The 25,696-nt window shown below is 38.4% G+C and overlaps 1 protein-coding gene across 2 annotated transcripts in view; it reads right to left on the reverse strand.

Moving 5' to 3' along the window:
* ZFAT (zinc finger and AT-hook domain containing) overlaps window positions 1-25,696 on the reverse strand; it is a 478,376-nt gene that overhangs the window by 340,906 nt on the left and 111,774 nt on the right. The window contains exons 1-2 of one of the 2 annotated variants that reach the window (XM_053715379.1): window positions 12,054-12,149; window positions 11,664-11,825 (exon numbers count right to left, since the gene is read on the reverse strand). In XM_053715379.1, coding sequence (XP_053571354.1) covers window positions 11,664-11,825; window position 12,054 — 163 coding nt within the window. In that variant the 5' untranslated portion in view covers window positions 12,055-12,149. Of the gene's footprint in view, window positions 1-11,663; window positions 11,826-12,053; window positions 12,150-25,696 lie in introns of those variants that run through there. The other variant, XM_053715378.1, reaches the window with a different exon arrangement.

Consider the following 25,696-nt stretch of genomic DNA (forward strand, 5'->3'; position numbering starts at 1 on the left):
ATGGACTGAAGTGATTAATTACTAGTACCTAGTACTGAGACTGTAAAATTGTGTATGGTAAGAACGAACCTTTTTATTGTTTTATCCTGCATTTTAGGAGTTTTTTATGTGACCAGTTCTATTGTTGGAATACATTGTTTACCCATTAAGTTCTTATAGAATTGTGCTCACTTTTTGAATCTCATATATCATTTATATATATATTGGTTTGGGTGGCGCTTTGGGATTTTGCTTTGTGTTTAGGATTAAAAAAGGTGTACACTTTAATAGCACTCCTACCTAAGATATAGTGGCTTAGGGTTAGAACAATAGATTGCAGGGAGAGGAAAGGGTTTTTACCGTAACCAATTTAAAATATAACCTTTATTAGGAATAAAGATAAAACGGTGTCCACAAACAAACATACAAATGTGAACTAAAAACACAAAATGGTGATGAGGATGTAGTATTCAGCTTGTATATTGGAGTATAGGGATTGCTATAGGGGTTTATTCTTGACCTAGGATGACAAATCCATAGCCAGATAAGGACTCCCAGATAAGTTATAAATAAATGTTGGTACGTGTTTTCACAAGTGCTTGGTGTAATTGAACATAGGTAATCCACTTAAAGCAATCAATAGTACTTTTATATAACATTATTGATTGAGCTTAGCATTACCAGTCTCTGCTTTAACCCCTTAATGACCGGACCATTTTTCAATTTTCTTACCCTTTTTTATTTTTACATTTCTGCAGTGTTTGCGTTTAGCTGTAATTTTCCTCTTACTCATTTACTTTACCCACACATATTATATACCGTTTTTCTCGTCATTAAATGGACTTTCTAAAGATACCATTATTTTCATCATGTCTTATAATTTACTAAAAAAAAAATAATAAAATATGAGGAAAAAATGGAAAAAAACACACTTTTTCTAACTTTGACCCCCAAAATCTGTTACACATCTACAATCACCAAAAAACACCCATGCTAAATAGTTTCTAAATTTTGTCCTGAGTTTAGAAATACCCAATGTTTACATGTTCTTTGCTTTTTTTGCAATTTATGGGGCAATAAATACAAGTAGCACTTCGCTATTTCCAAACCACTTTTTTTCAAAATTAGCGCTAGTTACATTAGAACACTGATATCTGTAAGGAATACCTGAATATCCCTTGACATGTATATATTTTGTTTTAGAAGACATCCCAAAGTATTGATCTAGGCCCATTTTGGTATATTTCATGCCACCATTTCACCGCCAAATGCGATCAAAAAAAAAAAAAGTTAACTTTTTCAAAAAATTTGTCACAAACTTTAGGTTTCCCACTGAAATTATTTACAAACAGCTTCTGCAATTATGGCACAAATGGTTGTAAATGCTTCTCTGGGATCCTCTTTTTTCAGAAATAGCAGACTTATATGGCTTTGGGGTTGCTTTTTGGTAATTAGAAGGCCGCTAAATGCCGCTGCGCACCACACGTGTTTTATGCCCAGGAGTGAAGGGGTTAATTAGGGAGCTTGTAGGGAGCTTGTAGGGTTAATTTTAGCTTTAGTGTAGTGTAGTAGACAACCCCAAGTATTGATCTAGGCCCATTTTGGTATATTTTATGCCACCATTTCACCGCCAAATGCGAGCAAATAAAAAAAAAATTAACATTTTTCACAATTTTAGGTTTCTCACTGAAATTATTTACAAACAGCTTGTGCAATTATGGCAGAAATTGTTGTAAAAGCTTCTCTGGGATCCCCTTTGTTCAGAAATAGCAGACTTATATGGCTTTGCTTTTTGGTAATTAGAAGGCCGCTAAATGCTGCTGCGCACCACACGTTAATTATGCCCAGCAGTGAAGGGGTTAAATTAGGTAGCTTGTAGGGAGCTTGCAGGGTTAATTTTAGAGATCAGCCTCCCACCTGACACATCCCACCCCCTGATCCCTCCCAAACAGCTCTCTTCCCTCCCCCACCCCACAATTGTTCCCGCCATCTTAAGTACTGGCAGAAAGTCTGCCAGTACTAAATAAAAGAGGTTTTTTTTTTTTTTTTAAATAAAAATAATAAAGTATTTTAGCTGTGATGGACCCCTGCCTTAGCCCCAACCTCCCTGATCCCCCCTCCAGCTCTCTAACCCTCTCCCCTACCTAATTACCGCCATCTTGGGTACTGGCAGCTGTCTGCCAGTACCCAGTTTGGCCCCAAAAAGTATTTTTATTTTATTTTTTATTTAAAAAACTATTTCTGTAGTGTAGCAGCCCCCCACAATACCCCCACCCCCTCCCAGATCCTTTTATATTTTTTTTTTTTTTTTAAAATCCCTTTTTTCCCCCTTTCTGCCCTCATTCATTGGTGTCAGTGTGGCTAATGGGTGCACGTGCACGCGCATCGTGCACCCGGCGGACACTGGCACTATCGCTACCGGTGCAGAGAGGGCCACAGAGTGGCTCTCTCTGCATCGGAGGCTTGTAAAGTGGTATTGCAGGATGCCTCCATATTGAGGCATCACTGCAATACCCTCAGAGCTGCTGGAAGCATTTGTGATCGCTTCCAGCACTCTGTTTGACAACTGACGTACCAGGTACGTCCATTGTCATTAACTGCTTGTTAATGCATGATGTACCTGGTACGTCAGTTGTCATTAAGGGGTTAATATACTTATATACTCATGACACTCAATAGGGTTCTTATATAGCGTTATTAGCTGAGCACAGTACTGCTCGTCTTTGTTTTAATATACATTTAGCTGAAATTGATTGTTAAGTAGAGTATAGGTAATGAGGTTGCTGCCCAAGTGCTTGGTGTAATTGAACATAGGTAATCCACTTATAAAAATCAATGGTACTTTTATACAACGTTGTAGATTGAGTTTAGCAATACCAGTCTCAACTTTAATACACTTATATACTTATGACACTCAATAGTATTCATATATAGCGTTATTAGCCGAGAACAGTACTGCTTGTCTTTGTTTTAATATATCTTTAACTAGAATAGATTGTTAAGTAGAGTATAGGTAATAAGGTTGCTACCCATTAATTATTATAAACCAGTCTTGCATTCACAATTAACCGTTAGTATACATAACCAGTATTCTAAGTTATCTTAATCCTACAAGTTTAGGAGTCACTAGATAAAATTAGTTTGCGCTAATATCCTCTTATTATATATTTATCTGTATGCATTAGCTTCGCTATAATATGCATTTTATGTTTTGAACAAGTTTGTATTCCAGCATTGACATGAGGGAATTGTGTTCCCCTCATTTTAGTAGCTAGTATGTTTAGTAAATAGTTGTCAATGGATTAATGCAGTTCGTATAAGCGCAAACAATCTATACTGGTCTATCTGATATTATATGGTTACCCTCTCAGGTCTGCAGATAACTATTCCAATATTTAAACTATGTTCAATTGTATACATCAGAAAATCAACATTCGATGACAATATTGTAGTTTAAGTCAAAGATTTCCCATAAGATACTGCTGAATGAATAACTAACCTGACAGCTTTAATTTAAACTTCAGCCCACATTAATGCTACATTATCGGCTATGTGCCGTTATTCTACGTGGGTCTGAGTAGTTATAAGCTGCTGTTAGGTATTTGGATTCCTCACAACATCTGCTAATTAAAATTTACAGCTAGGCTTGGCTCTAACATGTTTCGCCACTAACGTGGCTTTCTCAAAGTGCCCGAGTTAATGTAGGCCTGCGTGGGTGCCATGACAGGTCGAAGTAGCGGATGGTGTGCTCAGAATTAAGGCAAAGCTCCCTCTGTTCGGTGATAGAGATCTTCACATCTCTGCCTGTATGGGGCTTCAAAGTGCATGGTGGCTAGTGCAAAATAAGTTCTCACTCAGATAGGGCTCAGGAGCTCTGTTAGAAAGCAGCCATCTCCTAGGCTGGCTAGCTCCGCCCCCTCAGAATGCTTCTCTTTTTATCTTGACTGCAGATAATCTTGAGAGGAGGAACCTGCCCCTGGGAGGAAAAGTTTTGAATTCTATTTTGTAACCCTGAGATACTATGTCCACAGACCAGGGATCAGGGACATCTCATATCGATGCTTAATAAAAAAAGATAAAGTCTGGGGGCGGAGCCAGCAGCCAAACAGGGAAGACGTGTCAGAGAGCTCCTGTTGCAATTTCTTTAATATAACGGTGAATTGGGAATAATTTTCTGCAATTTGCCCCAAAAACTAACCTAGCTTTTGCAGGATACTCTCTGCAGTACTAGCAGAGTCCAGCGATCTATCACTGTAGCAGATTCCCCACCTGATTACCTCTACCAACTGGGATACTCTCAGGCTCTTGCGGCCTACTAAAGCTATGGCACCAAAGGAAGGGGAAACCCTGTCAGATATATACACAGCTTTGCAGAATTTAAATATGCAAATGTCGGTTAGGTTTGTTGACCTATCTATGTACCTAAGATCTATGGCAACACAATAAGTTTGTAGAACAGAATATGCTGAAAAATGCCACACCGCCGACCTACAAGGCACAATCCTTTCTGCAAATGGAACAGCTTCGGTGTTCTACACTAGACCATACTGGATCACCTGGTATCTCTAATGATTGCAACCTGTCCTGTAATAGTCGGGTTCTGGGAATTGCAGCTGGTCCCTCAGAGCAGCATTCCATGTATTTGCTTACTCAGAGGATGTCCCTCGTGAATGTCAGACAGGCGAACATGCCATCTGCAGCTTGGAGCCGGGAAAAATCTTTGCCGCCAGACTGCAGCACTACAACAGGCGACTCTACATACAATTGCGGACTGGCTGAGTATCCTCCCTTACAAAATGGTGAACAGTTTACCTGTTCCTCTATGCCAGGGTCGGAGACACGAAGTTGGATGCTAGTCAGGACTTATAGGAGAGATGTTGTTTCTTTCTGTTGTGGATCACAGCTTTTCTGACTCCTATGAACATATTTGTAGCGCACCTCGCTGCGGCCCCCTTAAATACATGTGCGACATGGAGACACGAGCTTTGCCGGCATGGGGAGAGCGACTAGTGGTGGTGATGTTGCTGTGGAGTGCTCTGAAACTCCTGACCGTCGAGCTGTGCATAAGATGGCTCCGATTAGGTGTATGAGGCTAAGTTCGGATAGCGCTGATTTGATTTTAGCTATGTTCCTCTTCCACATTACTCCTGCACTGAAAAGTTTAAGACACTTCTGCTTATGATGTTTACTCATTATAGTTATAAAAGTTTGATTTTCTATATATAACACTTACTAAATCTGTGCACTGTTACTGTTTATGTAATACCACACTTGAACCGGATCAGTTTCTAAGGAATGGGATCGGTTGAACATAAAGACAATAACAGTAACTCTTTATAGGGTTTAGTATTCATTCATAGAAATGTTTAATCACTTACAATTACCATTTAGTGACATTATTACTCTAATTGTTTATGAACCCTTGTTGCTTTGTTTGTATCCCCAAGTTTACATTTTCTTATTTTCATAGTCCCTTATTGTTTATATGTGATAGATACCGGATCTTTGAATTACACTATATTGTTCACAATCTGAGATATTGCACTCGCCATATGTATAGTTACTGGAGACAGTATTTCATTAGATAGGGGAACCTTTACTATTACAGCTTATTAAGTAATTATACTTGGCACAAGTTGAAATGATAGTAGAATTTTTTTTTATTATATGCTGTAATTAATCTCACCAGTGAAATAGTTATTCATCCAGTAACCATGTGCCATCCAGCTTCAGTTTAACTCTATTCCTTAATATACCCTAACTACAAATGATATATCCAGATATGCAGTGTATTTTGTGGGCTCTATATTTCATTTATATTGACGCATAGGCTCGCATCAGCCTAAAGTTAGCAAATTGTCCTGGTATTTGTCGATAGATGAAAGTAGTTGCCCTATCTTGACCCCCGTAGCTTTTATAGGATATTTCAGTCTCTAGAGGGGTGATGTGTTAATAAAACTTCTTATGTGTATTAGAAATATCCTAGCGTAGCTAACTGTGTAACTTTGCTAGCATATGGAATAACCGTCTGGCTGTCTGCGGCCGGGATAGACTACATGGGCTTAACTACTTTATATTGCACATCTTTATTTTGGAAAGGGATTTTGTTGGACCGCTAAACTTGCATATGACCACTACTTTCATGGTGATTTTTGATCTTGCTAATATATACGCTCAGATTCCGTATCTCTTGATAGTCTATAATAAGCTCTGGTTTCTCTCTCTTTGCCGGCGAGAGTTGGAAAGACTTTAAAACTGTATATTTGGTGATTGTATGTCCTTATCTCCTAGCACTATAATATTTGCAGATATTTCAACTTAGCTATAACTCTATCTACACTGCTGATACCTTACAATTTTGTCATAGCTAAGAATAGAACAGCCTATCTGATGGGTATTACTGATCTGAAGTTACTATAATTATTATATTTCTTCTTCTAGTATTAACCCCTCCCCCCCATACGCTAACATGAGCCCTTTGTGAGCTACATTCAGTTTGGAACTTAAGTCTTCCTTTTATTTCTAATTGATACTCCCTATCTACATTATTGGCTTAAGGCCTTAAGCGGTATTTACCCGCTGTTAGGATTTTCCCTATTGTGTATTAACAGACCCTGGAGGGTCATAAACTGGGGCTACCTAGGATTACCAGTATTACCTAAATCAATTGGTCAAAAAGCGACCGGCTAATTAGTCCCACAAAAGCCAAGTCTCATTTTAATATATATAAAATGGAGGTTTCAGTCCATGATGTGATACATCTTATGTCTGTCAAATTTTTCTTTTAAAAATTGCATTGTGTTGGGCTTTGAGACAGGCCGCTGTTATTTACCATATATTGTATGTGTTACTTTATTTTTTCTTCTTGCAAAACCTCAATAAAAGAATATTGGAAAAAAAAAAAAAAAAAAGTCTGCCCCCCATTTGATTTGATCCCGGATCGGTGGCAAACCCTTCATACTGATTTAGACTCCGTAGCAGGTTTCTTTGATTGCTTCCCCTTCTTCCAAGACTGATTGGGTTTCCAAGAAGACTTGGACTGTTCCTGCTTGGAAGAGGGAGAGGAAGACTTTCCTTTGAAGTTACAAAAGGAACAAAAATTACTCTGACTTCCTTTAGGTCTATTCTTCTTGTCTTGTGGTAGAAATGACCCTTTTCCACCCGTAATATCAGAAATTATTTCTGCCAGACCAGGTCCAAACAAGCTCTTACCCTTGTAAGGAAGCGCCAGAAGCTTGGACTTAGAGTTAACATCAGCTGACCAAGATTTTAGCCACAATACCCTGCGGGCTAGCACAGCGACGCCCAATATCTTGGCTCCCAGTTTAATAACTTGCATGGTAGCATCAGAAATAAAGGAATTGGCTAATTTGAGAGCCTTAATTCTGTCTTGGATCACCTCCAAAGGTATTCTCTACCAAAATTGAATCAGACAAGGCGTTGCACCAATAAGATGCAGCACTTGACACAGTGGCAATACAAACTACAGGTTGCCATTGAAGCCTCCAGCTTTTTGTCCATTGGATCCTTAAAAGAGCAACTATCCTCTATAGTAGAAATGGCCCCTTCTACTTTAGGCACCATGCATCTTTAATGGAGTCAGCGACAGGAAACTTTTTTTAGAGAGGAAACGTTATCCCTGGCTTCTCCCATTCCTGTGAAATATTATCTGTTGCACGGTCTGGAACAGGAAACATTTCCACAGAGGAAGGAACATGATAGTATTTGTTATGTTTACTTGACTTCTTAGGGTTGACAACGACAGTAGTATCGGAGTCGTCCAAAGTGGCCAAAACCTCCTTTAACAATACACGAAGGTGTTCAAGCTTAAATCTGAAGGTTACTATTTCAGCATCAGATAAAGGAATTATACTGTCCGAATCTGAGATTTCACCCTCAGAGGCTACCGATGTATCCTCCTCATCAGACTTATGATGGAGGGCAACCTGAGTAGCAGGAGGTGGAACAGAAACCTTACTATCTGAATATCTAGTTTTCCTTTTGCGTTTACCCTTTAACATAGGAAAAGCAGATAATCCGCAGATTCCACAGAAGATACCTGAGCAGCAATTTATGCAGGCAAATAAACTCCTCCAGGAGGCTGAGAGGAACCTGCAGGGCACTTTATGTGATGCCATTGAGGCTTGGGACATTTGAGGAGAAAGCTGTGGCATTGCCAGAACAGCATCATCCTGAGAAACATTTGGCTTAGAGGGCAATAATTTATCCTTACATTTTAGCTTTCTAGCTAAACATGATTCACAAAATTGCATGGGCAACACAATTTGGGCTTCTAGGCATAATAAACATTTTTCAAATGGAATAGAGTCAGATTCCATGTCCATGGTTTAAACAAAAAAATTCCCCCAGGAAAAAAAAAAAAATTATGAAAAAAATACTATCACTTTACATTTTAACTAAGCACCTTTGAAGAACGTTATACACACTATACAGGCTATAATAATAGACACCTCTACACTTGCAGGAGAATTCCCAAAAGCAATATCGACACGGAGACACTCTGCACCAACAGTACGGAGATGCAGGAGAGAAATTACGCTGCTTCTCTCCGGATCAAAAGAGCGGGTTACGTGACCAGCAAAGTCGACACAGAAACAGGAACTGCGCAGCAAACAGAAAGCGTGCGTTCCACTGCCAGGGAAAAAATGTCAAACAGTTCCCCTTGCCTGCTAAACCGTTCCTAATAACGGCTTAAAAAACAGCCGTATAGAAAGAACACCACCATTCCCTTCTAAATGCTCTATTGTATTACATTAGCGATATCCTTACATTTTAGCGTTGAAAAGTAAAGATAAACACTTTCACCCATAATAAAATTTTTAACCCTCTTAACCTTAAACTTGCCACTCACATAAGTGCCTGCACCTGCCCCATATCAATCCTCACTATAAAGGATTATAAAGTCCCATATTAAATGCAGAGTTAAGCATTTGCAGGATATATCCCCTGATAGCAGAGTTAACTTATCTTCATAAAGTGCATGTCTCCATACCTAAAAGACAAACAGCACTTAACTGCATCTAGCCATCCGGCAGGACGACAGCTTACAAGGCATGAAAGGACACATACTCCTTACAGAGACCTGTAGAAAAAAGAAAGAACAGGGTAAACCTACTCTGGCTTTCTGTACTAGAGCAGCAATATGTTAGGAACCAGAGCAAGGCCCACCTCACAACTTCCTAACTGCTTAAACCCCAAATCCTTGCTTGCAGGGAAAAGTACCCAAAAAAAGAATTAATTTATTCAGACACCAAACTTCACCTCCTCCACTGAGAGAGGCAAAGAGAATGTCTGGCGATTATGGGTAGGGGAGTGCCCCTTAACAACTTTTCTGTGATGCTCTTTGCCTCTTCCTGCTGGCCAGGGATGATATTCCCACTAGTAAATGAATGACGTTGTGAACTCTCCATATCTTAGGGAAGAAAAGTGATTACCTCTTTTGTGTATATTCAGCATGTAGTGATTTATCAGTAGAGAGTTAAATAGGAATATAAAACTCAATAATAATAGCCACAAAATATTCTGCCATAGCCTTGCTAGCTATTCTTATATTCAGGGGTAAAGTGATTTGGTCCTGAGCAACATAGACAGTACATAATTCCTTATAGGGAGTAAAAGGCTGTGCCTGAATTGCATGTTGAATTTGAGGTAAATAGCTCTCACAGAGTGAGTGAGTCCCTGTAATGCCTGAGGGTAGTTTGGGCTGAAGTCCCATAGGAAAATACTGTGCACATAACAGGGTATTACTATGTCCATGTATCATTCAGCTGCTAGAAAAATGTTTCTTCTGTCTTCTTTGTGAATGATAATTCCCCAGGGACTCGGTCTCACATTGGTCTGAGCTCCCAAATTTAAATCCATAAGTAAGTAGCTGGAAACGCCTCTATTCTCAACCAACTCCTACAAGAACAAAACTAAGAGAGAGATGGGAGGTGGTAGGGTTCTTAAGTTCTGATATGGGTTCTTGACCTCCTCCTAGTTGCAGGAAATATATCTCATATTTTAGGAAGGACTGTGGACCATCATCATTTTACGAAAGGTAAAGTGTTACACAATTTTAACCAGTCTAACAGTCTTGCATCACCCTCCCATTGTATAAATGAGCAACAAGTTAATGTTTTTAATATCAAACAATAAATTATATTAGTCACTCAATGTGAGGTATGATTTATATCAGATAACATTTATCTTTCTACCTAACAACCTAGAGCTTTTTCCAAAATATATTACATGGACTCTAATTTCTGGATAAATTAGCAATTACTGTTTATACCAATGCAGCATTTACAGATGGCATATTTCAGTTAATACACAATTTTTTATTTGACAAATAATAAATAATCTATAAAAATCTATAATGATCATTCCTAAAATGGTATATATTCCCAAGGAAAGCTAAGGGCATTGCATTACATTTAAGAAATCTCCCACAATATCAATGACTATTCAAACAAATAAGATTCTACACAATATTCAGAAAGACTGTCTTAGGTGTTAAAACCTTCTATATCCAGAAGCTTTATACACGTGATTACCTCCTGTATCTCAAATTGCTCAATTCCTTGGAGTGATCTCAAACTCTGTCTCATTTGGCCATTATGCTAAATGCTTATATTGCAGTTCCTTTTCTACTTTTCCTGTCAGGATGTTCCTTTAGCTTTATGTTCTTTTGAAGCTATCTTCCTGCAACTAGGCACCGTCTCCAAGTAGTAATTGGCTCTTAAAGGAGAGGGGAAGAAACCTACCCACTCCAGCTGGCTACAATTACACTTTTTCTGCATTGAGTTCAGAAGTTGACAGCTGGTGCCCGCATTCTCCACCAGATGATGCAGGGTGCAATTTTAATCATAAAGTAGAGACACATAGTTAATACATTAGCACAACAATTAACTCTCTTCCTTAGACAGTCATAATAGATTATACAGCTTAAGACACACCTTCTGCTAAATAGGGCTTAAACACTCCAGCATTTGTAGCAATCCTGTCATGCAATCTCAGGGGTGGTTCCCTAAAGATAAAGGGACACTCCCTTTAATATAGCAAATGTTCAAAAAGAAAACAATCTTTCTAAAGTAACATTAATGGTGTCAGAGGCTTGTGACATGCTGAAACCCATTTTAATTTAAAAAAAAAAACTATTTCTCCTTCTAAAAACAATAAAATTAAAAGGCTTTAAATTATTCTTATTTCTTCATTATATTAAAAAATGTCATCACATAAACTCCTCATAACTATAAGTAACTTTGAAGGTTGCTGTAGGATCTTTGCCACATAGTTGTAGTTCAATGTAAGAACCAGCTATAAAGGAGCATTGCCACTAAAATAATGTGTATTCCTTGGTTTGGTACATGATGCCAAGCAATAAGGGAAAGTGCGATATTTCCAGAAGTGTCCTTTATGCACTGCTATTTTAGTGCCAGCAGAGTGTTGGTTTTGGTTCAACAATGCAACCAATATTACTTGATTAATGTGTAAACTAATATTATGAATCAATATGATACATGGTTAGTAATGTCATTATGCCATATGGTATATAATTAATGTGGTTATGGCATTAAATCAACAATATTTTATACCAGAGTTAGATTTTGTTACGCATTTATAATTGTTTCTACTTTTTGTCACCATACATATCACAAGTAAAAAAGGCAAGTACAACTAACCTTCTGTGTTCTTATTTGATGAAATAAGTGGCTTGAGGGGAATGATGATATGTTCTGCACTTAGTTCTTCTTTAGAGTGATTTTCAGAAACATGTGAGAGGAGTTCCGAATGGTTTGGAGAAAACAAGTTGCAAAGTTTACACATGTAAATTGATTGGTTCACTGTGAGGGGAAAAAAAAGAAAAAAAGGCATTTTTTAAAACAAAGCCGTTTAAAAAAAACAACAACTAGGAAATAAAACTAACAATCCTGAAAGTGCATTTTACTGGTAAAGTGTAATGTGTGTGCCTTGGATCTACAATACAAAATGTACTTGATGTGTAAAATTTTGATGATATCAATACACCTATATAATAAATATCAAAACATAAATAGAGAGACGCACTCAACTGAGAATAAGTATGAGCTTGTTCCTGAGGCCAGTTCTACTGGGTACAGATTATTTTAGCTCAACATGCCTTCATCATAGGATAAATAGTCTGCAGCATATCAGTTTGATCATTAGAAAGACGGTCCAGCACCGAAATACCAGGTAATGCTTATATGGAACTTCACTGAAAAATTAATGAAATATTTTGTTTCCCTAAATATTGTAATCTGTTACAACACATCAGTTTTAAGAAAAACTATTGTAAGGCTAGGATTGTGTATCACATATTAATAACTTAGCAGTTTTTCTAAAAGTCAGTTTTTTATTTAAATTACAAAACCACTTTATAATCACCATAAGCCTCTACATTCATATATAAAATCTTACATATAACTAAGTTTTTCATATTATATTAGTTACCATACATTTCTTAATTTCAGTGACTTTTAGGAGTCATTCAACAACTAGAAACCATATTACTGTGATAAAACTAGTGATTTTGAAGTGTAAAGGAGAAAAATTCATTGTAGCAAAAATGTTTAAATTGAAAAGTATAGAAATGTTACTGTAAGTGTAACATAATGGCAAAATTCTTATTGAGGCAAGGTAACTGTTTCATAGAGTTATAGCCAACCACAAAGCACACTGAATATCAAAGAAACGGGTGTGTTAATTGAATTGTTCAGTTGGGGGTATATGGCGGATAAATAGTCTTAAATTGGAGAAACATTCATTGTTCTAAGAAATTCACTGTACTCTGAGAGGAACCGGGCTTCAAAATGCTGAGAAGCGCATATCAACGCACAAACTTACTTTACCACCTTGATAGGAGGCAAAGTTTGTAAAACTGAATTCTGGGTGTGGTGAGGGGTGTATTTATAGGCATTTTGAGGTTTGGGAAACTTTGCCCCTCCTGGTAGGATTGTATATCCCATACGTCACTAGCTCATGGACTCTTGCCATTTACATGAAAGAAATAAGTATTCCATATCAAAAGGCTGGGCCTTGATAAATAACAGAAATAACTACAAATAAAGCTAGGGTGTTGTAGCTTAAAGGCACATTTTGCAACATCTAATAGAAAAGGAGTCACTGAGAGTATTAGAAAGAAAATCAGTATGGAAAAGATGTGAAGATGCCAGCCAGACAGAAACTGTCTAGTTCTCATTTGATACAAACCAGAGCATTGAAAAATCCATGTATATCAGGAAGATTAGCAATCTTTCTATGAAAAAGGAATGAAAGAGCAGAAATCTGTCCCTTCAAAGAACGGGCAGGTAAACCCTTATCCAAACCATCCTGTAAAAAGTGCAGTGAGTCCTAGGAATTCTAAAAGAATGCAAGGAAAAACCATGATCCAAACACCAAGAAATAAAGACCTTCTAGATCTTATGATAAATCTTTCTAGTTACGGGCTTTTGGTGTGAATTAAGGTTTAAATAACAGAAACAGAATCTGTGTCTATGGGCTAACTGTTCAATTTCCATGCCATCAAGTTCAGAGACTTGATATCTGGATGGAAAAATGGACCTTGAGACAGAAAGTCTGACCTTAGAGGCAGAGGCCAAGGAGTACAACTGAACATCTGAACTAGATCCGCATACCAAATACTTTGAGGCCAAGCTCGGTAGAAGTACCAGAGGAGGAAACAGATAAGCAAGCTGAAACAACCAAGCAAATACTAAAGCATCCAATTATTCTGCTTGTGTCCCTGGACCTCAAAAAGAATCTGGGAAGTTTGTTCAAATAAGAGAGCATCAGATCTATCTCTGGGAGACCACCAAATTCTACAATCGGATTGAACACATTCTGGTGAAGAGACCACTCCCCTGGATGTAGAGACTGTTGACTGAGAACATCTGCTTCCCAGTTGTTCACCCATGGAATATGAATTGCAGAGACTAGACAAGAATTGAGTTTGCACATGAGACAATCCAACACACTTCCCTCATGGCTAACTGTAAGTTTCCCTTTGATGGTTGACATAAGCCACTGCTGTGACACTGTCTTACTGAAAGCAGAGATAAGACTACTCTTTCAACAGAGGCCAAGCTTGAAGGGCCCTGAGATATAGCACGGAGTTCTAAAACATTTTATTGGTAACCTCAGCTCCCGAGGGTCCCAAACATCCCGTGTATCCCAAACATCCTATGTTCTGAGAGACCCTCAAACAGCTCCCCAATCTGAGAGACTAGCATCTGTAGTGATCGCAGTCCAGGTAGGACAAGAAAAAGAAGCCCCCTGAATAATACACTGATGATCCTGCCACCAAGTTCGAAACTGACGTACTGGGATACAGACATATCTTGAGACAGTTGAGTATGATCCCTGCACCACTGACTAATCATACAAAGCGGAAGGTTTATCGTGTGAAATCGAGCAAAACAGAACTGAACCTGAAGCTGCAATCATGAGACCCAGAACTTCCAAACATAGCAACAGAGGGAAAAGTGAGAGACTGAAGGTACAGACAATCTGACACCAATTTTAACCTTCTCTGTTCTGTTAGAGAGACTCATGGAGACAGAGTTTTGAAATTCTAAAAAAACAATCTTTGCTTGAGGTATCAAATTACTTTTTGGTAAATTGATCCTCCAACCATGTTGTTGAAGAAACAACAAGAGCCAGTTGGTGTGAGGTTCTGCTAAAGGAAAAAACAGAGCTTGAACCAAGATCGTCCAGGTAAGGAAATACTGCAATACCCTGTGTTTTTTTTACAGACAAATGGGCACCCAGAACCTTTGTGAATATTCTTGGAGCTGTAGCTAGACCAAATGGTAAAGCAACAAACTGAAAATAATTGTCCAGAAAGGCAAACCCCAGGAATTGGTAATGTCCTCTCTGAATCTGAGCATGAAGGTAACCATCTTTTAAATCTATTGTGGACATAAACTGACCTTGCTGAACAAAAGGCAGAATAGCTTGAACAGCTTCCATTTTGAAAGATAAAATCTTTACAAATCTGTTCAGAGCTTTTAGATCCAAAACTGGTCTGAAAGTACCCTCTTTCTGTGGAACAATGAGGAGACTTGAAAAAAATTCCATTCCCTTTTCCTGACAAAGTACTGCAACAATCACTCCCAAGCATCCAGATCTTATACACTGGAAAAAAGCTTGAGACTTTAAAGGATTCCTTGGGACATAAGACAGAAAGAGACTCCCTTGGGAAACCTTGTTCTAAATCCAATTTGATACCCCAGTGAAACTGTTCAGAAACCAGGGATCTGGGAAAGACAGAAACCAAGCATCCTGAAAGAGGCACAACCTGCCCCTTCTACCAGAACCTCTGGATCTGGGGTCACACCTTCATGTAGTCTTGGTAGTAGAAATAGTTTTGTAGCCTGTTTAGACTTGTTCCAGTTAGTACTGGGCCAGAGGTACTTTGCCTTTGAGCAGAGGAGTCAAGCTTTTTTGTTTCTTATTCATACGAAAGGAACGGAAATGATTAGAAGTTTTAGCTTTCCCTCTAGACTTTCTGTCCTGAGGGAGAAAAGCCCCTTTACCACCAGTAAAAGTAGATATAATTTAAGCCATAAAGCACTCCTGGTATGGGACTGCCAAAAACATACAGGAAGTGCAGAATTATTAGGCAAATGAGTATTTTGACCACATCATCCTCTTTATGCATGTTGTCTTACTCCAAGCTGTATAGGCTCGAAAGCCTACTACCAATTAAGCATATTAGGTGATGTGCATCTCTGTAATGAGAAGGGGTGTGGTCTAATGACATCAACACCCTATATCAGGTGTGCATAATTATTAGGCAACTTCCTTTCCTTTGGCAAAATGGGTCAAAAGAAGGACTTGACGGGCTCAGAAAAGTCAAAAATAGTGAGATATCTTGCAGAGGGATGCAGCACTCTTAAAATTGCAAAGCTTCTGAAGCGTGATCATCGAAAAATCAAGCGTTTCATTCAAAATAGTCAACAGGGTCGCAAGAAGCGTGTGGAAAAACCAAGGCGCAAAATAACTGCCCATGAACTGAGAAAAGTCAAGAGTGCAGCTGCTAAGATGCCACTTGCCACCAGTTTGGCCATATTTCAGAGCTGCAACATCACTGGAGTGCCCAAAAGCACAAGGTGTGCAATACTCAGAAACATGGCCAAGGTAAGAAAGGCTGAAAGACGACCACCACTGAACAAGACACACAAGCTGAAACGTCAAGACTGGGCCAAGAAATATCTCAAGACTGATTTTTCTAAGGTTTTATGGACTGATGAAATAAGAGTGAGTCTTGATGGGCCAGATGGATGGGCCCGTGGCTGGATTGGTAAAGGGCAGAGAGCTCGAGTCTGACTCAGACGCCAGCAAGGTGGAGGTGGAGTACTGGTTTGGGCTGGTATCATCAAAGATGAGCTTGTGGGGCCTTTTCGGGTTGAGGATGGAGTCAAGCTCAACTCCCAGTCCTACTGACAGTTTCTGGAAGACACCTTCTTCAAGAAGTGGTACAGGAAGAAGTCTGCATCCTTCAAGAAAAACATGATTTTCATGCAGGACAATGCTCCATCACACGCGTCCAAGTACTCCACAGCGTGGCTGGCAAGAAAGGGTATAAAAGAAGAAAATCTAATGACATGGCCTCCTTGTTCACCTGATCTGAACCCCATTGAGAACCTGTGGTCCATCATCAAATGTGAGATTTACAAGGAGGGAAAACAGTACACCTCTCTGAACAGTGTCTGGGAGGCTGTGGTTGCTGCTGCACGCAATGTTGATGGTGAACAGATCAAAACACTGACAAAATCCATGGATGGCAGGCGTTTGAGTGTCCTTGCAAAGAAAGGTGGCTATATTGGTCACTGATTTGTTTTTGTTTTGTTTTTGAATGTCAGAAATGTATATTTGTGAATGTTGAGATGTTATATTGGTTTCACTGGTAAAAATAAATAATTGAAATGGGTATATATTTGTTTTTTGTTAAGTTGCCTAATAATTATGCAGGGTAATAGTCACCTGCACACACAGATATCCCCCTAAAATAGCTATAACTAAAAACAAACTAAAAACTACTTCCAAAACTATTCAGCTTTGATATTAATGAGTTTTTTGGGTTCATTGAGAACATGGTTGTTGTTCAATAATAAAATTAATCCTCAAAAATACAACTTGCCTAATAATTCTGCACTCCCTGTAGTTTTGATAATGATTTTAATAATATCAAATAAATATAGTATCACCAACAAAAGAATTACCATTATTAAGCAAAACCAAAATATTTTCACTGACAGGATCATCAGAACATTGTTTTAAAAGGCTGGATATCCAGAAAGTATATCCTAAGTAAATAACCTGCTTATTAAAAGGCCCTTCTATGGAAGCACTCTAATTTCATAAGCAGTTGGACTTTTAAAAGAAGTACTGTCTTACAAAAGAATAGTAGTACACTTAGCCAGAGTAGAAAAGGTCCCATCAACCTTAGAAACAGTTTCCCATCACTCAACATTAACAGCAGGTAAAGGATATAACTTTTTAAACCTTGCAGACAGATTCAATTAATTTCCTGGCTTAGACCATTCCCTAGATAGAAATCATGTCAGACTGCATCCGAAATAAAAAAAATATTGAGGGAGTTTCACAACAATTTTAAAGACTGGATAAATGATTACAAGGCTTATAGTCAGAAACTTTAGGATCTTTAACCCCTAAAGTAATTAAAACCTCCTTTAAAAGAAAACAAATATAATACATTTAAAAAAAAAAGGAAGAAATATCAGGTTGAACATCAGATTAAAATTCTTCATCACCAGAGAAGACTTTACAATCTGAAGACATAACAGTACCCCTGGCCTCAGGCCACATAGTACTCATAGAAGGTAAAATCTGGATTGACATTTTACGCTTGTTTGAAGGTGGGAAAGCAGCCAGCGCCTCAGAAACTGCAGCCTTGATAAAGTTGTTCACACTTGGAGAAACACCCTCCGCTTTCTCCTGCAATGAGCAAACAAAAGGAGCATTAATACCCAAGGAAACAGCATTGGATTGGTCAAATTGCATTAACAAAAAAACATGAGCTACATAAATTAAACTGGAGAAGGTACTTCAGCTTATTTTACAATAAGCACACCTAATGGTAGAAAGGTGATCAGTGGACTCAGATTTAGGAACAGAATCATATAGCTCCATTATAGCATTAAACAAAGAAATGCTATAAAACACTATAGCCCCTTTAAAAAAGCTCTTGAGAAAAAGAAATAACCCCTCCTAGGGGTCAATTTATCAAGCCTTCTGCTGCTCTTCCACTACTTTCCTAACCTCTTCTCCACCTCTTATGTGGAGAATTTCAATCTCCCCGATCTCTTCTGACCAGGGAGATTGACAGCTCCTGACAGCCTGTGATTGGTTGAGCGCGGGCAGGGGGCAGCGTTGCACAAGAGCACAAGAGGTGAGCTGCAGTGGACAGGGAGGCATATGTATGCCCCTGTCCGCCATGGCTTGATAAATCGAGCCCTAAATAGCTTAATGACTGCGAGCTAGGCCAAACTGAATAAACATAATTTATGTAAGAACTTACCTGATAATTTCATTTCTTTCATAATGGCAGGAGTCCATGAGCTAGTGACGTATGGGATATACATTCCTACCAGGAGGGGGAAAAGTTTCCCAAACCTCAAAATGCCTATAAATACACCTCCCACCACATTTACACCTTAGTTTAACGTATAGCCAAGTAGTGAGGTGTAAAAAGAAGTAAAAAAAAAAAAAAAAGCATACAAAAAAGAGCTTTTATACAAAAAAAATGTAGCCACCAAAAACAGGGTGGGCCTCATGGACTCTTGCCATTATGAAATAAATTAATTTATCAGGTAAGTTCTTACATAAATTATGTTTTCCTTCATGTAAATGGCAAGAGTCCATGTGCTAGTGACGTATGGGATAAAACACCCAAAATAGCGCAGAGTTCTAAGATATTGATTGGTAAACTCGCCTCTAGAGGATTCCAAACTCTTTGTGCTGTCAGAGACCCCCCAGACAGCTCCCCAACCTGAAAGACTTGCATCTGTTGAGACTACAGTCCAGGAAGAATGAACAAAAGAGGCCCCTTGAACAATATGATGATGGTCTAACCACCAAGTCAGAGAGAGTAGAATGTTGGGATTTAAGAATATCAATTGTGATATCCGAGTATAATCCCTGCACCATTGATTCAGCATGCAAAGCTGCAGAGGTCTCATATGAAAATGAGCAAAGGGGATTGCGTCCAATGCTGCAGTCATGAGACCTAAAACTTCCATGCACATAGCCACTGAAGGGAATGATCAAGACTGAAGGTTTTGACGGGCTGAAAAAAAATTTCATTCATCTCTTGTCTGTTAAAGACAGAGTAATGGACACTGAATCTATCTGGAAACCTAAAAAGGTGACCCTTGTCTGAGGAATCAAGAAACTCTTTGGTAAATTGATCCTCCAAACATGTCTCTGAAGAAACAACACTAGTTGATTTGTGTGAGATTCTGCTAAATGAAAAGATTAAGTCAGTACCAAGATATCGTCCAAATAAGGAAACACCACAATACTCTGAATGAATTTTCTTTCTTTGGGACAATGAATAGATTTGAATAAAAACCCAGACCCTGTTCCTGAAGTGGAACTGGTTATAAATCATCCCTGAAAGCTCCAGATCTGAAACACACACAGAAAAGCCTGAGCTTTCACAGGATTTGTTGGAACGTGAGAGAGAAAGAATCTTCTCACAAGAGGTCTTATTCTGAAACCTATTTGATATCCTTGAGAGACAATGCTCTGAATCCACTGATTCTGAACAGAATCTGCCCAAATGTTTTGAAATAATGTTTTGTCCCCCCACCAGTTGAAATGGATTGAGGGCCGCACCTTCATGCAGTCTTGGGGGCTGGCATTGGTTTCTTATAAGGCTTGGATTTATTCCAACTTGAAGATGGCTTCCAATTGGAACCAGAGTCCTTAGGGGAAGGAGTGGTTTTCTGTTCTCTATTCTGACGAAAGGAACAAAAATTATTAGAAGCTTTATATTTACCTTTAGATTTTTTATCTTGGGGCAAAAAAAGCCCTTACCCCACAGTGATAGTGGAAATAATAGAATCCAACTGAGAACAAAATAAATCATTACCCTGGAAAGAGAGAGATAGTAATCTAAATTTAGATACCATGTCAGCATTCCATGATTTAAGCCATAAAGCTCTTCTAGCTAAAGACATAGATTTAACATCAATCTTGATGATATCAAAAATAGCACCACAGATAAAATGATTAGCATGTTGAAGCAAATGAACAATGCTAGACAAATCAGGATCTGCTTCCTGTTGTGCTAAGCTATCCAACCAAAAATTTGATGCAGCCGCAAAATCAGCCATAGAAATGGCAGGCCTGAGAATATAACCAGAATGCAAATAAGCCTCAGATAAGATTCAATCTTCCCATCTAAAGGATCCTTAAAAGAAGTACCATCTTCCATAGGAATACTAGTACGTCTGGCAAGAGTAGAAATAGGCCCATCAACCTTAGGGACTTTTTCCCAAAACTCCAAATTAGCCATTGGTAAAGGATATAACTTCTTAAACCTAGAAGGATTAAAAGAAGCACCAGGTTTAGACCATTCCTTAGCAATCACATCAGCATCTGGGACAGGAAAAACCTCAGGAGTAATCACAGGAGGTTTAAAAACAGAATTTAAACTTTACTGGTTTTGTTATCAAGAGGACCAGACTCCTCAATACCTAAAGTAACCAATACTTCTTTCAACAAAGACCAAATATATTCAATCTTAAAAAGATAAGAAGATTTATCAATTTCAATGTTTGAAGTAGGATCTTCTGAACCAGAGATATCCTCTTCAGGAGGAGGATATTTTAGTATGTTGTCGGTCATTACAAAATTCATTAGATTTATGAGAAGTTTTAAAAGACCTTTTATGTTTATTAGAAGGTGGAATAGCAGACATAACCTTCTGTATTGCATCAGCAAAATAATTTTTTCATATCAATAGGGATATCATGTACATTGGATGTTGAGGGAACAACAGACGCTGTACTAGTACTAATAGAAACATTATCGGCATGCAAAAGCTTATGACAACTGTTACATAATATAGATGGAGATATAATCTCAGCTTGCTTACAACAGATACACTTAACTTTGGTAGAACTGTGTTCAGACAGCATGGTTCCTACAGTAGCTTCTGAGACAGGATCAGACTGAGACATCTTGCAAAATGTAAAAGAAAAAATAACATTTAACAAAATATCCAATTCCCTCATATAGCAGTTTCAGGAATGGGAAAAAATGCATATGCTAAATAGGCAGTAACAAAAACCGCATACCCCTCTAGAACATTTAGAGAAAGGAAGTGGGGTAATATAACAAAAAAATATTTGGCACCACGTATGACGCACAACGCAAAAGGAAGTGAAGCTTTTTTGGTGCCAACCAACATCCGGAAATTACGCAACTTGCGTCATAACAAGTGCAACTTCGCGCCAAACAACCTAACGTCAATAAAGATGTAGGAAATGACGAAACTTCCTACACCATAGATGCAAATGCGCACCCAAATAAATCGAAATAACAGTATTTTGCGTCCTCGCAAGCCTAGATTTCCCTGCGAAATTTAAGGAAAATAAGTCAAATTGGAGAAAAGACTAAACCCCAGGTAAGAAAATATTTAAAAAATAACTTCCTAAAACATGATTCCCATACTGCAACTGTTAGACTGCAAAGGGAAATACACATAGACCCGACTCATGGCAAATATAAGTAAATACATATATTTAAAACTTTATATTAATACATAAAGAGCCAAACATAGCTGGGAGTGTCTTAAACAATGATACATACTTACCGAAAGACACCCATCCACATATAGCAGACGGCCAAACCAGTACTGAAAACTATCAACAGAGGTAATGGTATAAGAGTATATCGTCTATCTGAAAAGGGAGGTAGGAGATGAATCCCTACGACCGATAACAGAGAACCCTTGAAAAGATTTCCCATGAGTGAAACCATAAAAATCAATAGGTGATACTCTCTTCACATCCCTCTGACAAACACTGTACTCTGAGAGGAATCATGTTTCAAAATGCTTAGAAGAGCTTATCATAGAAGAAATCAAGCACAAACTTACTTTACCAACTCCATAGGAGGCAAGGTTTGTACAACTAAGGTGTGAGTGTGGTGGGAGGTGTATTTATAGGTATTTTGAGGTTTGGAAAACTTTGCCCCATCCTGGTAGGAATGTATATCCCATACGTCACTAGCTCATGGACTCTTGCCATTTACATGAAAGAAATAAAGCAGGAGACATAAACCGTTAAGTCAATTAGCCCTTACCAGAAAAAAAAAAATGAAACCCGTCCGAAGTTCAAAAAACAACCACGACAAACTAAAAGGGAAGTGTGCTAACCAGACAAACATTAACTAGACGTGCCCAAACCCGGCACGCATAAACATGAAGGCTAACACGTAAAATTAAAACTAATGGATGTGCAAAATAGCAAGGAAAAAAAAAAAAAAAAAAATATATATATATATATATATATATATATATATATATATATATATATATATATATATATATATATATATATATATACACACACATATATACACACACACACAAACAGTGCCCATAACATAACTGAAAGCGTGTCTGCATAATAATAAAATATACTTACCAAAAGACACTTGTCCACTAGCAAAGCAGCAGGCAGACAAACCAGTACTGAAACATATCAGCTATTATGGAATAGGAGTATTTTGTAGATCCATAGAGTGAGGCAAAAGACAAGTCCCTGTGATTATAGATGGTTAATGAAAAGAAATTCCCAGGAGGTGAATAAAAAGTCACAAACTTTACCCCATATACATCCCTCTGAGAAGCACTGCACTCTGAGGGGAAATCAGGCCTCAACATAAACTGAAAACCACTCCCACTCAAATGCACATATTCATTCTTCAACCACCTATAGTGAAGGGAAAACATAATTTATGTAAGAACTTACCTGATAAAATCATTTCTTTCATATTAGCAAGAGTCCATGAGCTAGTGACGTATGGGAAATACATTCCTACCAGGAGGGGCAAAGTTTCCCAAACCTCAAAATGCCTACAAATACAAACCTCACCACACCCACAAATCAGTTTAACGAATAGCCAAGAAGTGGGGTGATAAGAAAAAAGTGCGAAAGCATAAAAAATAAGGAAATGGAATAATTGTGCTTTATACAAAAAAATCATAACCACCACAAAAAGGGTGGGCCTCATGGACTCTTGCTAATATGAAAGAAATGAATTTATCAGGTAAGTTCTTACATAAATTATGTTTTCTTTCATGTAATTAGCAAGAGTCCATGAGCTAGTGACGTATGGGATAATGACTACCCAAGATGTGGATCATCCACGCAAGAGTCACTAGAGAGGGAGGGATAAAATAAAGACAGCCAATTCCGCTGAAAAATAATCCACACCCAAAATAATTTAAATTTTATAATGAAAAAAACTGAAAATATAAGCAGAAGATTCAAACTGAAACAGCTGCCTGAAGTACTTTTCTACCAAAAACAGATTCAGAAGAAGAAAACACATCAAAATGGTAGAATTTAGTAAAAGTATGCAAAGAAGACCAAGTTGCTGCTTTGCAAATCTGATCAACCGAAGCTTCATTCCTAAACGCCCAGGAAGTAGAAACTGACCTAGTAGAATGAGCTGTAATCCTTTGAGGCGGAGTTTTACCCGACTCGACATAAGCATGATGGATTAAAGATTTCAACCAAGATGCCAAAGAAATGGCAGAGGCCTTCTGACCTTTCCTAGAACCGGAAAAGATAACAAATAGACTAGAAGTCTTTCGGAAAGTCTAAGTAGCTTCAACATAATATTTCAAAGCTCTAACTACATCCAAAGAATGCAATGATTTCTCCTTAGAATTCTTAGGATTAGGACATAATGAAGGAACCACAATTTCTCTACTAATGTTGTTGGAATTCACAACCTTAGGTAAAAATTTAAAAGAAGTTCGCAACACCGCCTTATCCTGGTGAAAAATCAGAAAAGGAGATTCACAAGAAAGAGCAGATAATTCAGAAACTCTTCTGGCAGAAGAGATGGCCAAAAGGAACAAAACTTTCCAAGAAAGTAATTTAATGTCCAATGAATGCATAGGTTCAAATGGAGGAGCTTGAAGAGCCCCCAGAACCAAATTCAAACTCCAAGGAGGAGAAATTGACTTAATAACAGGTTTTATACGAACCAAAGCTTGTACAAAACAATGAATATCAGGAAGAATAGCAATCTTTCTGTGAAAAAGAACAGAAAGAGCAGAGATTTGTCCTTTCAAGGAACTTGCGGACAAACCTTTATCTAAACCATCCTGAAGAAACTGTAAAATTCTCGGAATTCTAAAAGAATGCCAGGAAAAATGATGAGAAAGACACCAAGAAATATAAGTCTTCCAGACTCTATAATATATCTCCCTAGATACAGATTTACGAGCCTGTAACATAGTATTAATCACAGAGTCAGAGAAACCTCTTTGACCAAGAATCAAGCGTTCAATCTCCATACCTTTAAATTTAAGGATTTGAGATCCTGATGGAAAAAAGGACCTTGCGACAGAAGGTCTGGTCTTAACGGAAGAGTCCACGGTCGGCAAGAAGCCATCCAGACAAGATCTGCATACCAAAACCTGTGAGGCCATGCTGGAGCTACCAGCAGAACAAACGAGCATTCCTTCAGAATCTTGGAGATCACTCTTGAAAGAAGAACTAGAGGCGGAAAAATATAGGCAGGATGTTACTTCCAAGGAAGTGACAATGCATCCACTGCTTCCGCTTGAGGATCCCTGGATCTGGACAGATACCTGGGAAGTTTCTTGTTTAGATGAGAGGCCATCAGATCTATTTCTGGAAGTCCCCACATTTGAACAATCTGAAGAAATACCTCTGGGTGAAGAGACCATTCGCCCGGATGCAACGTTTGATGACTGAGATAATCCGCTTCCCAATTGTCTATACCTGGGATATGAACCGCAGAAACTAGACAGGAGCTGGATTCCGCCCAAACCAGAATTCGAGATACTTCTTTCATAGCTAGAGGACTGTGAGTCCCTCCTTGATGATTGATGTATGCCACAGTTGTGACATTGTCTGTCTGAAAACAAATGAACGATTCTCTCTTCAGAAGAGGCCAAGACTAAAGAGCTCTGAAAATTGCACGGAGTTCCAAAATATTGATCGGTAATCTCACCTCCTGAGATTCCCAAACCCCTTGTGCCTTCAGAGACCCCCACACAGCTCCCCAACCTGTAAGACTTGCATCTGTTGAAATTACAGTCCAGGTCGGAAGAACAAAAGAAGCCCCCTGAACTAAACGATGGTGATCTGTCCACCACGTCAGAGAGTGTCGTACAATCGGTTTTAAAGATATTATTTGAGATATCTTTGTGTAATCCCTGTAATCCCTGCACCATTGGTTCAGCATACAGAGCTGAAGAGGTTGCATGTGAAAACGAGCAAAGGGGATCGCGTCCGATGCAGCAGTCATAAGACCTAGAATTTCCATGCATAAGGCTACCGAAGGGAATGATTGTGACTGAAGGTTTCGACAAGCTGTAATCAACTTTAGACGTCTCTTGTCTGTCAAAGATAGAGTCATGGACACTGAATCTATCTGGAAACCCAAAAAGGTTACC

This window comes from Bombina bombina, chromosome 5, assembly GCF_027579735.1.
Source record: "Bombina bombina isolate aBomBom1 chromosome 5, aBomBom1.pri, whole genome shotgun sequence".
NCBI lineage: Eukaryota > Metazoa > Chordata > Amphibia > Anura > Bombinatoridae > Bombina > Bombina bombina.